The sequence below is a fragment of the Eschrichtius robustus genome, chromosome 3, assembly GCF_028021215.1.
Source record: "Eschrichtius robustus isolate mEscRob2 chromosome 3, mEscRob2.pri, whole genome shotgun sequence".
NCBI lineage: Eukaryota > Metazoa > Chordata > Mammalia > Artiodactyla > Eschrichtiidae > Eschrichtius > Eschrichtius robustus.
The window spans coordinates 83903179-83920973 of record NC_090826.1 but is presented as its reverse complement, the minus strand read 5'-3'; the positions used below and the strand labels follow the sequence as shown (position 1 = coordinate 83920973).

The 17795-nt window shown below is 43.6% G+C and overlaps 1 protein-coding gene across 1 annotated transcript in view; it reads left to right on the top strand.

Annotated features, from left to right (window-relative positions):
• The first annotated feature begins 11170 nt into the window (after positions 1–11170).
• Positions 11171–17795, top strand: part of CNN3 (calponin 3) — a 27240-nt gene continuing 20615 nt past the window's right edge. Inside the window, exon 1 of the mRNA XM_068540364.1 lies at positions 11171–11473. Coding sequence (XP_068396465.1) covers positions 11417–11473 — 57 coding nt within the window. The 5' untranslated portion in view covers positions 11171–11416. The remainder of the gene's footprint in view (positions 11474–17795) is intronic.

Sequence of the window (17795 nt, the reverse complement as noted above, 5' to 3'; positions counted from 1 at the left end):
CTCACATCTTTCTTAAAGATGTGAGACTTTAAATCAAAAGCTGGAAATAATTAAGCTTAGTGAGGAAGGCATGTTGAAAACAGAGAACGGCTGAAAACTAGGCCTCTTGCGCCAGTTAGGCAAGTTGTGAAGGCAAAGGAAAAGTTCTTGAAGAAAATTAAAAGTGCTACTCCAGTGAACACACAAATGATAAGAAAGCGAAGCAGCCTTACTGCTGATACATAGAAAGTTTTAGTGGTCTGGATAGAAGATCAGACCACCCATGACATTCCCTTAAGCCAAAGACTAATCCAGAGCAGACCTTAACTCTCTTCAGTTCTGTGAAGGCTGAGAGAGGTGAGAAGCTGCAGAAGAAAAGCTTAAAGCTAGCAGAGGTTTAAGGAAAGAAGCCATATCCAATAACTTAAAAGTACAAGATGAACCAGCAAGTGCTGGCGTCGAAGCTGCGGCAAGTTATCCAGAAGATCTAGCTAAGATCATTAATGAAGGTGCTACACTAAACAACAGATTTTCAATGCCTGGCTTCAAAGCTTCAAAGGCAGGCTGACTCTGTTAGGGGCTAATGCAGCTGGTGACTTTAAGTTGAAACCAGTGCTCATTTACCAATCCAAAAATCCTAGGGCCCTTAAGAATTAGGCTAAATCTACTCTGCCTGTGCTCTATAAATGGAACAACAAAGCCTGGATGACAGCACATCTGTTTACAACATGGTTTACTGAATATTTTAAGCCCACTGTTGAGAGCTACTGCCCAGAAAAAAAGATTACTTTCGAAATGTTACTGCTCATTGACAATGCACCTGGTCACCAAGAGCTCTGATGGAGATGTAAAATGAGATTAACGTTGTTTTCAAGCCTGCTAACACAGCATTCATTCTGCAGCCCACAGATCAAGGAGTAATTTCAACTTTCAAGTCTTATTATTTAAGAAATACATTTCATAAGTCCATAGCTGCCATCGATAGGGATTCCTCTGCTGGATCTGGGCAAAGTAAATTGAACACCTTCTGGAGAGGATTCACCATTCTAGATGCCATCAAGACCATTGTGATTCACGGGAAGAGGTGAAAATATCAACACTCACAGGAATTTGGGAGAAGTTGATTCCAACCCTCATGGATGCCTTTGAGAGGTTCAAGACTTCAGTGGAGGAAGTAACTGCAGTTGTGGTGGGAATAGCAAGAGAACTAGAATTAGAAGTAGAGCCTGAAGATGTGACTGAATTGGTGTAATCTCAAGATAAAACTTGAATGGATAAGGAGTTGCTTCTTATGGATGAGCAAAGAAATTAATTTTTTGAGATGGAATCTACTCCTGGTGAAGATGCTGTGAAGATTGTTGAGATGAAAGCAAAAGATTTAGAACATCATGTAAACTGAGTGGAGAAAGCAGCAGCAGGGTTTGAGAGGACTGACTCCAACTTTAAAAGTTCTACTGTGGGTAAAATGCTGTTAAACAGCACTGCCTGCTACAGAGAAACCGTTCGTGAAAGGAAGAGTCCATCTGTGTGGCGAACTGCATTGCTTTATGTTAAGGAACTGTCACAGCCACTTCAGTGTTCAGCAATCACCACCCTGATCAGTCAGCAGCCATCAACATCGAGACAGCATCCTCTACCAGCAAAAAGATTACGGTTCCCTGAAGGCTCAGATGATGGTCAGCATTTTTCAGCAATAAACAATTTTTTAATTAAGGTGTATACAATGTGTTTTTAGACATAATGCTGTCGCACACTTCATAGACTACAGTGCAGTGTAAACATGACTTTTATATGCACTGGGAAACCAAAAGAATTGTGTGACTTTCTTTATTGCAACATTTGCTTTATTGTGGTGGTCTGGAACTGAACCCGCAATATCTTCGAGGTATGCCTGTAATGCCTGTAAATCATACCTATACCTGCTTCAAGCTGAAAGTAAAGAGTGCTTCCATCACTTTACAAAGCAGTTTCTTTGAAAACTTTTTGAAACAAAGACTGGGTGAGGTCAAAATATTTTTAAAATCTGTGATCATGATCCAAGCATTTTAAAATGCAAAACTGGAGAAAGAAATGGAAACTAGTAGAGTAGTCAATTCTAAACACACAAAAAAGAGTGGAAAAATGTTTTCCTGTTATGTTGACTACATTCTCCCCTAAGTAGTAAGGATTTTACTTGAACAAGCATTATAATGTAATAGGTGGTTATTTATCTAGAATGGCTGGGAAATGGGCCCACCTACTTAAAAATTTCATTTTTTGGATGAGGTATCAGATAACTCACTCAAGAATTTCTATTTTTAAGTCACCTCAATAGTTCACTTCTCTGGGCTTATTTTAATCTTTCTTTAATTCAGAAAACAAGCACAAAAGAATTTTTCAGGACCTCAGATCACCACTGTTACTCTTTTAAGGCCAAATTCCTCACAGCCTTCAATACCTTGCTTGATTTGGCCTCTGCCTACCTCTCCCACGTCATCCTTCTCCCTCTTGTCCAGACCTCCAGCCACTTCTCTGTGTTTCTTGAATCCTCCAGCTCATCTTGCCATTCAGATCTCCACTTAAATATCACCTGCTCCCTGACCACCCTCTCTGAAGCTGCACACAGACTCTCTAGCACAATATCGATTTGCTGTCTTCATGACTACAAGAAATCATCGTCCCTATTGTATTTGCTTGATTAAGGTCTGTGTCCCACCCCCAGGAGATTGAAAGCTCCTAAAGAAGGATTTTTTTTTTTTGAGCAGGTGTTGGGGTGATTTTTATTTTATAAATTTCTAAAAATTTTACTTAAAATTTTTTTTTTTCTATTCTTTTTCAAATTCTTTTTCCATTGGGACTTCCCCGGCTGCCCAGTGGTTAAGACATCACGCTTCCAATGCAGGGGGCACGAGTTTGATTCCTGATTGGGGAACTAAGATCCCGCAGGCCGCACGGCACGGCCTAAATACATAAATACATAAATAAAAAGAAGGATCTTAACTGTCTCATTTACCATTGTATTTCCTGGGCCTAGAAGAGCCCCCAGTACAGGATGGGCACTCAACAAAAAGCTAATGAAAGGAGTGAAGGAAGGGTTGATCAAATGGCATGCCTTCAAAAATGCATTCTATAAAATACATTCTGTTATCAGCTTATTTTTCATTTATTTATTAGATATTTATTGAATAGCTACTGTGTATAAAGTGTGGGAGATACAGTGTTGAACAGATTGGTTCCTGCCCTCCTGGAGTTTATAATGTAATGAGAAGTAAAAGAAAAACCAGTTAGTTTAGTTTACTATATTAATGTTTTTAATACTATTGAACAAAATGCCTCTTTTCCAAATGTCTTCATTGCCAAAGGTAAACATGTTTATTTCAAGAAACAGGTGCTAAGCAACTTTCTGTGGAAATACTCTCCGTTGTTAGAATAGCTGTGTGCTGAAATTTAGACCATTGAGAAAATGATTCCTGCTTCCTCAAAGAGTGAAAAGGAATTGCATTTCAATAGGGAGCTCTGGTCTTTGCATTTCTGAGTGAACAAGTTTACGGAGGAATTAAACTGCATTAGTATTTTGATACCATCTTAAATTATCTAAGCTTTCCGATAAGCAACAAAGATTGGAATGTGAGTCATTTTGCACTTCACAATGGTTGCTTAGCTGCGATTCTTGATGTTAACCCTACTCGTTGCAAACAGAAGCTTTTAACTACATCCTTATCAAAATCAAGAACACAATTATTGTAAAGAAGCTCAAAAGAAGCAACTGTATTTGATGAAGGTGAAAGGCAATGAGACTCCGAAACTTTATGATCCTCTTTCCCTTTGAGAATCAACGAAAGCAGTAGGATCCTCTCCCAGAAAAATGTCCCTGAGCACTTGCACAAAAATCACTTGCATAACAGTCTTGCGAAGGTTATGAATCCCTGATTGGGACCTCACCGCTCTTCCTAAACTCTTTCCCCAGACTGCCAAGTTCTGGCAGCTGTTGAAGGATTGGTTTGATTTTGAACACCAAACCTCAACAGCAATTTCTTTGATCCTGAATGCCAATAGATAAAATGACTGGGATTTAGCAGTGGCTTCAAGCAGGAATAAGGCAAGAATAAAGGCCAAAGGAGAGAGAAGGGCAGAGGAAACACGGGGAGAAAATGAATGAGTGAATGAATATGGGAGTGAAGAGAGGAAGGAGAGAGAGAAAGGGAGACCGAGGCAGGAGGTGGGGGATAGGGAGAGGGGGGCAGCCCTCCTCTCCGGACCTCCAGAGGAAGCACTTACTCCCTCAGCTCCTGGCTGGCCCCTGTGGTCCATGACCAGTCAATCTGTCCAGCTCTCCCGGGCCCCTTCCATTGTAAGCCTAGGGATTCTTTGCTCTGCTTCTCTCAGCCCACCTGCCTTCTTTTTTTTTAAATTAATTAATTAATTTATTTTTGGCTACGTTGGGTCTGCATTTCTTCCCGGACCAGGGCTCGAACCCGTTTCCCCTTCATTGGCAGGCGGATTCTTAACCACTGCACCACCGGAGAAGTCCCCCACCTGCCTTCTTATTAAGGACCGCTACACTTCTTTGCTTCTTCCCACGAGAGATGGGTTTTCTACTCCTGCTGCCTCCGTTTCTTTACCAACCCTTCCCTGTCTTACCCAGTTATTTGATTTCTACCGTGGTCTTGGGGCTTCTCATCAAGAAGGACCATAGTGAAAAATAAAATGTTTTTTCTTGTCTTCACTTATTTTATATATCGTTACTCACCTTTGCCCTTAAAACTCTCTTCTACCTTGTTTTCTGGGTTCATTTTAGTGACTTTTTTGCACTTCTTCGTTGTTTCACTTGCTCCATCTCTTTTTTCCCCTCCAAATCTGAGCAATCCCAGAGTTTAGCTCTCACTTTTCTGTTTTCTTTACACTCCCTCCCTGAGGAAACTATGGATTATAATGATGTAGTATAGTGTGGTAAGAAAAACATGGGGTTCAGAAGCAGAAGAAAACCCTAAATTCTGTTTCTAATATCACTGCTGTGCAACCTTGAACAAGTCACTAACCTCTCTGATCCTCTGCTTCTTCCATCTGAAAAAAACTGAGGACAATAATATATCTCTAAAATTCTTGTCGTGAGGATTCAATGGGATAAGATTTGTAAGAAAATGCTTGTCGTAGTCTTTCACTGAGTAAGCATCTTGACCATCGAGTATATGCCAGCCTCAATATAAGATGCTGCAATCAACAATACACAGTTTTCTGCCCTAAATCTACTCACAGTCTAGGAAGATGGTTGGCATGTAAACAAGTAAATTAAATACACTGTGTCAGGAGCAACAATAGGAATATTTACAAAATATTTAGAAAGGACACACAGGAAAGGGAATAAATCTACAGGAGGTTTGTGATACAAGGAACACTTCTGGGGAAAGGTGATATTTGAGTTGGATTTTGAAGGATAGATGTTAAACAATAGAAGCAGAAAAAAATCAGGTTATGTAGAGGCACCTAACCGTGAAACAGCATGGACTATTCAGGCTGGAAAAGTATGGAGAGGCCAGATAATACTGTGGTGATGACAGTGGTGATAACACCCAATTATTGAGTGACTGCTCTGTGCCAGGCACTGCCATATAGTTAAGCACTTGCACACATGATTTCTTGAAATCCTCATTACAACAACCCTGTGAGCGGAAGAGCTTGGGGCTTGGCCCTGTGGCCAAATGAAGAGCCACTAGACTTTTAAGTAGGGTGGATACTATGATCATAGTGTATTTAGAAAAGTGATTAAGGCATCAGGGATTTTTAAATCATGGTGAAGTACACATAACATACATTTTATTCATTTTTAAGTATACTGTTCAGTAGCATTAAGTATATTCACATTGTTGTGCTACCATCACACCATTCATCCACAGAACTCTTCATCTTGTAAAACTGAAACTCTGTACCCATTAAACAAGAACTCATTTCTCCCTCCCCCCAGCCCGTGGCAACCACCATCCTACTTTCTGTCTCTGTGAATTTGACTACTCTAGGTACCTGATATAAGTGGAATCATACGGTATTTTTCCTTTAGTGACTGACTTATTTCATTTAGCATAATGTCCTCAAGGTTTGTCCATGTTGTAGCATGTGTCAGAATTTCTTTTTATTTTTTTTAAGCTGAATGATATTCTATTGTATGTATATATCACATTTTGCTTTTCCATTCATCCATCGATAGACACTTGGGTTGCTTTCACCTCTTAACTATTGTGAATAATGCTGCTGTGAACTTGGGTGTACAAATATCTCTTCAAGGTCCTGCTTTCAAGTCTTCTGGGTATATACACAGAAGTGGAATTGCTGGATCATATAGTAATATTCTATTATTATCATTTTTTTAATTTTTATTTTTTTGGCCGTGCTGCACGGCTTGCAGGATCTTAGTTTCCCCACGAGGGATTGAACCCGGGCCCTTGGCAGTGAGAGCATGGAGTCCTAACCACTGGACCGCCAGGGAATTCCTAGTAATATTCTTTTATTTATTTATTTTTTTTGAGGAAATCCATGCTGAAAGGCATCAGGTTTGAAGATAAATCTGGGAGAGGAAGCCTGTGGGCAGGATGCCATTCCCTGACTAGAGATGGTAAGAACCTCAACTTCAGGCTACTGGGAATGAAGAGAAGGGAATGTAGGTAAGCAATTGACAAGATCTTGGTGCCTAACTGGCGGTAAAAGAAGGGGATTCTGGATGACTCCCTTACAGGGTATCTCCAGACTTTTTGTCTGAAGTGTATACAAGTTTAGGGACCCCCTTTGGGAAAAATAATTTTTAAAATGAATTAAAAAATTAAGTGCAAGTTTCTGAAAGAGGTCCATGGAAGTGAGGGGGCCCTTCTAATGTACACCTGAGGAAGAAGAGCACGTGCAGATGACATGGGCATCGTTTTATTTGGCCTGCCAACATCCTTTTCCTCTGGGGTTATGCGTCTCCCCTTTCTCAGCTCCTGTGGTGATGGAGGAGCTGCCTAATCACCTTCCATACCATCTCAGGCCCACACCTGCCAGTCAGGGCTTTTCTCCCTGTGGCTAAGAGATTGCTGTGGAGAGGGGTAGGTGACCCAAAGCATGTCAGTGAGACTCAGTTCTGGGACTTTTGTTGAACTGTTGGGAAATGGTTCATTTTTCTATTATGACTTTTTTTTTCCTTTTCTTTGTGGCTACTGAGAGGTTAGGATGTAAGCCTGAACCTTCTGGTGGTAAATCTGACACCAAAAGGGAAGAGTCAATGGAAGAGAAGAGGTATATGGAGATACACTGGCTTGTGATACACTTTGATTGAGCCCCTGGGTCCAGTCATGCCTAAAGTTAGAACGACTTCAGCCATTTCTGTCAGATGAACCAATTAAGCCCATTTTTTGTCTATGTCACTTTGAGTTAGTTTTCTGTCTGCTCTAACCAAAATATGCAGCTTCTGTATCTGTTCACCAAAAAGAACAATGGTGGGCCCTGCTTGGATCACGTGCCTCCTTGGACCCAGTAACCGTGCCTCGGGGGGATAGGGCAAACCCTTTGAGAAGTCGGCCACATGAAAGCCTCTGGTGGGGAAGGAGGTGGCTCTGAGATTGAGAGACTGACAGTATCCCATGAAGTGAGTGGTGGGTACTCCCCAGATGAAGCCAGAAATTTTTAAAAAGGAGTAGATGCGCCTTACAAGGGTGATTTTAGATTCTTGAGGGATCTAAGAAGTTGGTTCTTCAGAAATCATCCTAAAGCAAGCCCAGTTTCAAATCCTAATTTTGCTTTCTATTAACCATCTGCTTTTGGCCAGGTTGTGTATCTTTTCTTACTGAGTCAGTTTCTGAGTGTAAAATGGGTATAGATAATATTTACCATTTTAGGATTGTTGTGAGGGATGTCTATAAATGAAGTGACCATTTTATTTATCATCTAAACAGGGACACTTTTGAGAGCAAAAAGGAACACTGTCAAGGAGCCTTATCAGGACTGCCTGAGACAAAAAATATTAGCAGTACCCCCTTTCACTCTCAAAAGTATCCCTATTTGGGTGATAAATTGTATGATCTCGCTGCCCATAAAGCACCTCTAATATTGTTTAGCACATAGTAGCTGCTTAAAAGTCGCTTAGCCTCCTCTGAGCCTTCTAATAGAACTGACTGTTTCCTTCTTATTATACTTCTTTGTAATTCTCTGGCATTGTGTATTTACAGGGGATATTCTCCAAAACATTTTTTACTATTGTCCTGGTGGGAAGGTACATGACAATATGATCTACAGATTTGTATCCGTGAAAGCACTTTCTTAAAGATCCCCACCAACTGCTTTTAATTAATGGGTATTTGGAAAGGTAGCAGTGACCTCTTTAAGAGCATTTATTTCAATTCAAAGTGTTCTGCATATTAAAGACGGCTCCAGTTAAAATACTTGAGATTGTTGGGACATATCCTGGTAGCTATTTTGTAATGTGAAATTTTACTTAAACTCTAACATTTGCTGACACATTTGATTGTTAGACTTTGGTCAGGATTTTCTAAGTCTGTCCTGGCAATGATAAGTTAAAGATGTACACTATAATAGGAAAACACAAAAAATGGAGAAAAGATTGAACAAATACTACATGAGAAAATAAGCACACGAAAAGATGCCTAACATCATTACTTATTTGAAAAATTAAAATTTAAACCACAATGAGATACCACCTCACATCTATTAGAGTGGCTAAACTTAAAAAACATTGACCATAATAAGTGTTGGCGAGGATGTAGAGAAGCTAGAACTCTCATACACTGCTGGTGGGAATGTAAAATAGTACAATTATTTTGGGAAAAGTTGGCAATTTCTTAAAAAGTTAAACGTATAACTTTCATATGATTGAGCCATTCCACTCATAGGTATTTATCCAAGAAAAATGAAAGCATATATCCATAAAAAGACTTGTACATGAATGTTCATACAGCTTTATTTGCAATAGCTAAAAATGGGAAACAACACAAATGTTCATCAACAAGGGGATGGGTGTATATATATATATATACATATATATATATATATAGTGATATAGCCTTACAATGGAATACTACTCAGTAATAAAAAGGTATGAACTACTGATATATGCTACAGTGTCAATGAATTTCAAAATAATTTTGCTGAAAGAAGCCATTTGAAATGGACACACTGTATGGTCCCATTTATATAAAATCCTAGGAAACACAAACTGATACGAAGGGACAGAAAATGTATCCGTGTTTGCTTGACCAGGTTGGGTAGCAAGGAGGAGAAAGAGGGAGGGATTAAAAAAGACCCATTTTTAAGTATGTAGTGGCATTAAGTACATTTTCATTGTTTTGTGACTATCACCACTATCCATCTCCAAAATTTTTTATCATCCCAAACTAAACCTTTGTACCCATTAAACAATAACTCCCGTTACACAAAACTCACATTTCTGTCAAGTTTTCGTGACAAAGTTGAATATGATTCTTGTACATTCTACAAGGAATGACCTTGAAGCAGATTAAAGTGATTTTGACCCTGTGTTCTCCGTCGCCACTGTGGTGAGACAGGCTTACATCATAGCAGGAATGGAATGTGATAGAACTGTGATTTGTACCTCAGATCTGGCCACCATTTCCCACACTCTTTACTCCCAAAGAAAAGTGGGTGAGGTCTTGTCCATGACACTTGGCCACTATCACACTACTGGAAAAACAGCCCAAATGGCTTGCCTCACTAATCCTAGGTCAACTGTGTCTTATTTGTGTGGGAAGACTGACCTACTTATCATTCCTACCTCCTGACTAAATTAGCAAATCACATATAAATCATTCACCTTCCTCCCTATTAGCCTCCTTCACCTTCTCCCCTCCACCCCCAGTCATGCAAAAGTCCTTGAAAAGCTAATAGCAGTCTTGTGCATTTTCTTTTAAAGTTGACTTATTCATTTCTGTTCCAGGATGGCTCAACTACGGTAAAATATTTGGCTCCTCTTCTCAAGCAGGTTGCCACACCTGGTTCCATGGTCTGTTCTGGCACAGTAGCTGGTGTTTGCTAAACCAAACTCTTCTACTAGGGTCTCAGGGATGGAAACATGTCCTAAGTGTGCAGGAGAAAGTGATGGCAGGAGGCACAGCTTTGGAAGCTGGCAGACCTGGGTCAGGATACTTAGGTCTCTGAGTTTCAGCTTTCTCACCTCTACAACGGATATGATGTCTACCTACCGGTTGTTCGGGGGTAGTAAATGAGAAAGTGTTTGGAAGGCATCTAGAACAGTGCCAGGCGCTCAGGCGAGTGACGAAAGTTCTGTTCCCTTCCTCCTCTCTATCAAATTACTTTGAGATCAGAGGGAAAGAAAGTGGTGGGTTGGAAGCGGGACCACTAAAGAATGGAGGCCACTTCTGGCCTAAAGGATACAAGGATATTTATCTCTATACAAAGATCTGGTTCAAAGAAGCCTACAGATTAAAAAAAAAAAAAAAAAAAAAAGAACAGCCACCTGGGTTTTTGGATTAGCTGAACCCCGGATAAAGATGCTTGTAAAAAGGAGCTTGTGCGAATCCAGAAAAGGACTTGAAATGCCCAGGCTCTGCCATGGCACATTCCCCATTTTTTTCCGCACAGCACACACAGAGTGAACTCGAATTTGGCCCAAAGCCTTGACTGTTCCCATGGCGGCAGCAGGGGAGAGGTCAGACCAACAGGCGTGGGAAGCTGCTAGGTATGGGAGGAAGAAGCAGGTGTCGGAGGACTGGCCTCCTTTCTCAGGCAGAGGGGCCCCAAGGCTGCTCCTGGTGCTTCCCGCAGCGGGTGGAAGGGCCCTGCCCGCCACCTGCGCCCGCTGGGCCTGGAGGCGGGGAGGAGGCAGAAGGAGGAGGCGGGTCGGCGGCGGGCCAGCCGTGGTGGGTTTCCCTCCCCTCCGCCGGCCCCCGAGCGAATGCCTGGAAGTTGACGCGAACTCCGGGCCGCTGGGAAGCCCCCGGGCGCGGGGGCAGGGCCGGCTCCCATCGCGGAGCCTGCCTCCGCCTGCGCTGCCCTGTCGGCCGGGCCGGGAGGAGGGGCAGTCTCGCCGCGGGCCTGTATGGCGTGAGGGCGGGGACGGGGTCCAGGGACCCGCGCGGGGAGGGAGCGCCGCACCCGCCGCCCTTCAATTGGCCGCGCCGCCCCCTCGCGGGAGAGGCGGGAGGAGGAGGCCCTCCATTGGTCGGGCTAGTCGGCCAATCCCTGAAGGTCCGGAGGAGGCAGTGGGGGGCAGTTCGTGCGGGACTCCGGAGCCGACCGGGAGGCTCTGCGGGACCTCGCCGAGTGAGTAGCCGAGGCACCGCCCGCGTCCCGCCGCCGAGTCCGGGCGATTCCTGCGCCGCCCAGGGGAGCAAGCTCCGAGCATCTTGTGGTGCGGCCACTCCTCGGGGCCAGAGCGGGGAAGCCGAGTGCGAGAAACCCCCGGACCAGAGCTCAGCCTCTTCCCGCCGACCGAATCATCATGACCCACTTCAACAAGGGCCCTTCCTATGGGCTCTCGGCCGAAGTCAAGAACAAGGTACGCCTGGGCAAGGGTGGGGCAGGACCCCGGGGCCAGAGGTGGGATGCAGGGCGCCGCCCAGGGGACCCTGGGACGGGGGTGGCGTGGGCCGCGCTTCGCCCAGTGCGCCTTGTCTATGGCGGGCTTCGCGGAGAGGAGATGTCGGAGCGGCGCGAGAGTCGCCGCGCGTCCCCGACCTGTCCCCGGCTCCAAGCGCCGGCTCCCGGGCTCTCTTCTGGCTTTGTTCCAGCGCCGCGGGCCGGGACTGGCGGCGGAGCGGTGGGTTCCCGGGCTCCTGGAATCCCGCAGCGCCTGCCTTCGGCTCCAGGAGCGGGTCTGCGGCTGCAGGACGCACCCTTCCGGGAAGGGGGCGCTCCTGCGTGGTCATTCGCCCTTAGGTGGGGTCAGTCCGCGCGGCTGGGGACCCAGCGAGCAGCCTCCGCCACCCGCTCCGGCCCGGGCTCCTGGCCAACCCTGAACCTTTTCTTACTCCAAACCCCAGGCCGAATTCAAGTGTGTGAGTAAAGTTAGGCGGTTACGTGGCCAAACTGGGTCCCCCATTGTTCCTCGCCTCTCCCCGGGTGGGAGACCGCTGAGCATCCCACGCACGGACCTCTGGGACCACCGGAAGAACGGGAGCCGTCCAGAACCCTTCACGGTTGTCGAATACCGGTGCCAGTTGCTGCTGCTTCTGGGGGAAGCGGAGACAAAGCCTGAGTGCGCCGTTTTGGGAATATCTGCTGTAGACTTGAGATTTATTTTTATAAAACACTGAGAAGTTTGTAGTACGTTAGACTTCAACGATATCAAGGAAATCTTCGTGGGTTGCTTTTGTTAGGGTTTATTTGCTGAGGCGGGCTGTAGTTTGGAGTGATTGGGCTTTGGTAACCTCGGTTCTGCCACTTTGCCCAGCATAAGAATGCGTTGGGTTTATCTTTAGTACTTTCGGTCTGGGAAAGAGATGAGAGGCGTCCCCCTCCCCAAATCCTCTCCTTCCTTCCTCCCTCCCTGCATTCCAAGCCCATGACATCAGGGGTTTCTGGGGGGAGAGAGCAGCCAATCGGCGCGGAACTGCGCACAGAACCCTCATTGTCTCCTTTCTGCTGTTCTGGCCAAAGCGCCACAAAGGAGGGCTGCTGTGGTTTAATTCCCATTAACCTCCCGGGAGCCGAAGCATGTCAGGATTGCCACCGCACCGTCCTACCGCTTGTAGAATTCACTGGCATTGTCAGAGTTGTAACATCCCAGCGTTGGGGGTGTACGCGCTGTGGAGTGAATTATGTAGAGTCCATGAAGCGCACCATTGTCACACCCCAAGGGAGAATTGTGGCTCTTCTCACCCCGTTATATAGTCTCCAGATCATATTGTAATTCAGTTGTTAATAAGTTCTAAACAATCTCTGAAGCAAGGAGTTTATTTTAGTCTATGTATCCAGAATTGAAATTTAGATCTTTTACCTTGTCAAGTCTGTTGCCCATTTTAGAAAACGATTTTCTGAACATTTTTGTAAAGAACAGAAAAGTGAGTGGTTTGTGTATGATTGATTACAAACCCCACCAATTGAAAACTTGCAGAATATTGTTCCGTTCTTTCCAAGGTTTGCAAGCGGAGCTTTAGAAATCCTGTCGGAGGACTCAGCATGTGCAAACTGCTGGATGTGATACCCTGGCCTGGCTTGTGCACATTAATTTTAATTCGCCCTTGTGATTCTTGGCTGGCAACAGTTGAGTCTCTACCTTTTGCATTGTAAATGAGGTACTGATAACTTTGGCAGTCCTTCTAGAGACTTACTTTTCTTGGACGTTAATATCCATGTTAATTTCTTTTGGCTGACTAATGAAACAACTTCTGCCCTTTGCCTACTTATCATTGAGCAGACTGAAGGAAATGCGTGGACTGAGGCTAGATCATTGTAATTATTATACGTTTTTAAAAATAGTAAAACCTCAGCTTTCAGAACCTTTGGAAAGTTAAACTTTACGTTTATATAACTGTGAGTTTATCCCTTTAAGCATCAAACCATCCTTAATAACCCTTTTCATTTATATGGCCCTTTCATACAGTATTCTTTCATAGGAAGTCTTATATATATATATATATATATATTTATTTATTTATTTTTGGCTGCATTGGGTCTTCGTTGCTGCGCGCGCTTTCTCTAGTTGTGGTGAGCGGGGGCAACCCTTCGTTGCGGTGCGCGGGCTTCTCATTGCGGTGGCTTCTCTTGTTGCGGGCACAGCTCTAGGCTCGCCGTCTTCAGTAGTTGTGGCTTGCGGGCTCTAGAGCGCAGGCTCAGTAGCTGAGGCGCACCGGCTTAGTTGCTCCGCGGCATGTGGGATCTTCCCCGACCAGGGCTCGAACCCGTGTCCTCTGCTTTGGCAGGCGGATTCTCAACCACTGCGCCACCAGTGAAGCCCCATAGGAAGTCTTTTGATGATCTCAGCAGTAGAGCAGCCCTCTGAGGTGGGTAGGATTCCTGGGATTATCCAACATCATTTACAGATCAGGATGCTGAAGCTCAGAAAGATGGGATTTGCTCAAGATCACAGAATTCTAAATTCTTAGAATATTCTAAGAATTTTAACTCTAAGAGTGATATCTTAGTTTAGTGAGGTACTTAGGGATGTTCTGCTAGATGTCACTATTGTCCACCCTCCTCCCCGCTATTTTTGCTGTTCACCTGTCAGTTCCTGGCATCATGATTATTCATTTAATGCTGTTTTAATCTCTTCTGGGCTTGGAAATCAAATATCCATGTTTGCTAGTCCTTTGTATGAGATACTGCATTTCAATTGAGGGCTCAGAACCACCTGACTGAGTGGGTCTATGGAACATGATCTTTGTCATTGCTTGGTTTGCACACCTTTTGATTTCTTCCTGCTTTTTCTGTATGTATTGCATAACTGATATGTTGCTTAAATATTAATTTTTTTTCTTAAAACCTCATTAACAGAGTGGGGGGAGATAGTGTGGAATGGACCTTGGAGTGATGCAGATGTGGGTTCTAATCCCCCTTCTGCCACTTACTGCCTTGAATGATGTTGGGCAAATTATTTGGTATTTCTGTCCTAGTTTCCTAATCAGTAAAATGGGGGAAGTGATAGTTACCACCTCTAAACTCTGCATTGTTGAGATGTGTCTGGCTTGCAGTAAGTACTCAATGACTATGTTGTGGCTATTAGTTCTTAGTAATAGAAAACTAGTATTGGTATTATATTTCTTAGACTTGTATGTCACTGCCTCTTTAAGTATTCCATTTCTATTAAAAAAGCCTTTGGTCTTTTTATATTTGAATTGAGGAAGTATTTGATCTTAGATAGTTTTGTTTTTTTTTTAAATACACAGCCATTAATCATTTTATTTATTTATTTTATTTTATTTATTTATTTATTATTTTTGGCTGTGTTGGGTCTTCGTTTCTGCGCGAGGGCTTTCTGTAGTAGCGGCAAGTGGGGGCCACTCTTCATCGCGGTGCGCGGGCCTCTCACTATCGCGGCCTCTCCTGTTGCGGAGCACAGGCTCCAGACACGCAGGCTCAGTAGTTGTGGCTCACGGGCCCAGTTGCTCCGCGGCATGTGGGATCTTCCCAGACCAGGGCTCGAACCCGTGTCCCCTGAATTAGCAGGCAGATTCTCCACCACTGCGCCACCAGGGAAGCCCAGATAGTTTTAATTAGTAAAATTTCAGGGAAAAGTCAGTAAATTTAAGACACTTGTTTGATAAGATAATAGTACCTGGTAGAACATACAGACTTACTTTTTTTTAATAGGCAAGAAGATGTTTGAAAACAGCCTAAAAAAAAGTAGAATCCTTCAGCCTGCGATATAATCAATATGTCTCTAATGACAAGAAAAGGATCATAACTTGCAATCTACCAAGACTATAATGGAGTAGAAGGTCCGGAATATAGAAACTGGTGTAGATAGTTCAGTGAGGGATGGAAACACTCGTAAAGTAGTAAGGTCTTACATGTATCATACAGGTTACGCCAGGCCCTTGACTGCATCTTGGGGACCAAAGGTAAATACCTCTGTGCCTTATAAGCCATGGAAACATGACAGGGCCCAAAAGGAAGCACAGCGTTTCCTGACACTTGGCTCTGAACAAGATGTTGGAGTCGGGTACTTTCTTGTCGAGCTGAGGATGCAGTGAAGCATACCCTCACCAGTCTTAGAGCACATGGTGCCGGGAGCTTTCTTACAGGTCTCAGGGAACGTGGAGGAAATTAGTTTCGGGGCGGGAGCGGGTGGAGCTGAAATGATCTTACCTGGGCATGTTTCTTGGGAGGAGTCTAACTGAGATACTAAGAAGAATGGAATTGGAATGCACATTCTAACAGTTTCTGCTCCCAGGGAGTGTCTGATTTGAGCAAAGTAGCTTCTCACAGAATCTTGGTTTCAAAATGGTATCCCTTAACAGATAAAAACCATTTTGGAAGGCTTATTACTGAAATTGTAAGTCATTGAAGAGTAGGTTAAACAATCATATAGTAATAATTAAATAGGACCAAATGTCCCATGAGGCCAGGCCGGCCTACCAGCCCAGTGCCACTTGGACAACCGGTTTGCTCTTCGGATCAGAGTAACCCCAGGGTGTCTGTGGACTCCTGTTGTAAACTGTGTCCGGAGGTGGTCTGCCTTGTTTTCTGCTAGAGGAACAGAATCATGGTAAAAATGTATTGATGGGTTTAGCTTTAGCTTTTTTTTTTTTTTTAACTTTACAGTTCAGAAATAGGTTTTTTAAGATTTTTTTTTCATGTGGACCATTTTTATAGTCTTTATTGAATTTGTTACAACATTGCTTTTTTAAAAATTAAGTAATTTATTTTTGGCTGCGTTGGGTCTTCTCTAGTTGTGGCGAACGGCGGTGGGGGGGGCGGCTACTCTTCATTGTGGTGCGCAGGCTTCTCATTGCAGTGGCTTCTCTTGTTGTGGAGCACCAGCTCTAGGCGTGCAGGCTCCGTAGTTGTGGCTCGCGGGCTGTAGAGCACAGGCTCAGTAGTTGTGGCGCATGGGCTTAGTTGCTCTGCGGCATGTGGGATCTTCTCGGACCAGGGCTTGAACCTGTGTCCCCTGCATTGGCAGGCGGATTCTTAACCACTGCGCCACCAGGGAAGTCCCTGCTTCTGTTTTAGTTTTGGTTTTTTGGCTGCGAGGTATTTGGTATCTTAGTTCCCTGACCAGGGATCGAACCCGCACCTCCTGCATTGGAAGGTGAAGGAAGTCTTAACCACTGGACCGCCAGGGAAGTCCCCAGAAATAGGTTTTTAATTCAGAACTTTTTGTTTATTGTTTCTTTCCACCAGCGATAAGATCTCCATCTTATTCACTGATGAGATATATCAAGATCTATATTTTAGAATATAACTTGGCACATAGTAGATGCCCAATAAATATTTGCTGATTTCATTAATTTGCCCATCAGGAATAGATTTTACCATCTCTAGAAACTGGAAAGTAACCATGTTTGACAAGTCTGTGTAAAGGAATTCTGTGGTGCAAGTGTGATGTTTTTGAAGGACATGGTGATTTTTATAGTTTGCTTTTCTTGAGCAATTTCTTTTATTAGTTAATATTACACTGAAAACTTAGCAGTAAGATAATTCCTCCTTTGTTGCTGAAGTTCTTTCTTAGACTCCCAGATTAGGGAGGAACAGTAGAGGCCCCTTCTGATGTGCCATTGTGGTTTGCCTGCTTTTTTGGTTTGTTTTCCTGTCTTGACCAAAACAGTTAAAGAAATAGACAGTTTGCTGAATTGAGAAGAGGTACCATGCTACCTCTTTAAAAATGCTCAGACTTATTTACTCTGGAATAGTAATGGGGATCATTATCAAGCTTGCTATCCTGTGATCTACAGCTTTTTACACTCTTTCCTTTGTCTGCCTCTGTTCTTTAAGATTCCAAAAATAAGCTTGACAATGAAGACCTTGCTGCTACCATCATCAAGCAGAGGCATATCCTCTATTTCCCTATGCCTTTTCCCCTTCCAGGTGGAATCATGAGGTTAGTGAGTGTCTTCTTTTCACTTAACAGTATATCGGGAACCACAGTTAATATTATCTGTTACATTAAAAAAAATTTAAAAAAAGAAGAAGAAGAAGAAGCACAATTGGATGGTTTTGGTTTTTCAGCCAATTATGACCATTATATCTGAGAGAGAGAGGAAATGTTTATTTCTCATCTCAATATGACTAGGTGGTGGAAAGGAGCTTGTTCTTAGAATTTTCCGCAAGTTTCATTTTCTTCTAGGCATTAGCCTTCTATAGCATATACCACGTGCATTGGCTTTCCTTAACTCTGAACTCGTAGCCATGGTGGGCTCTTAGCTATTATTCATATG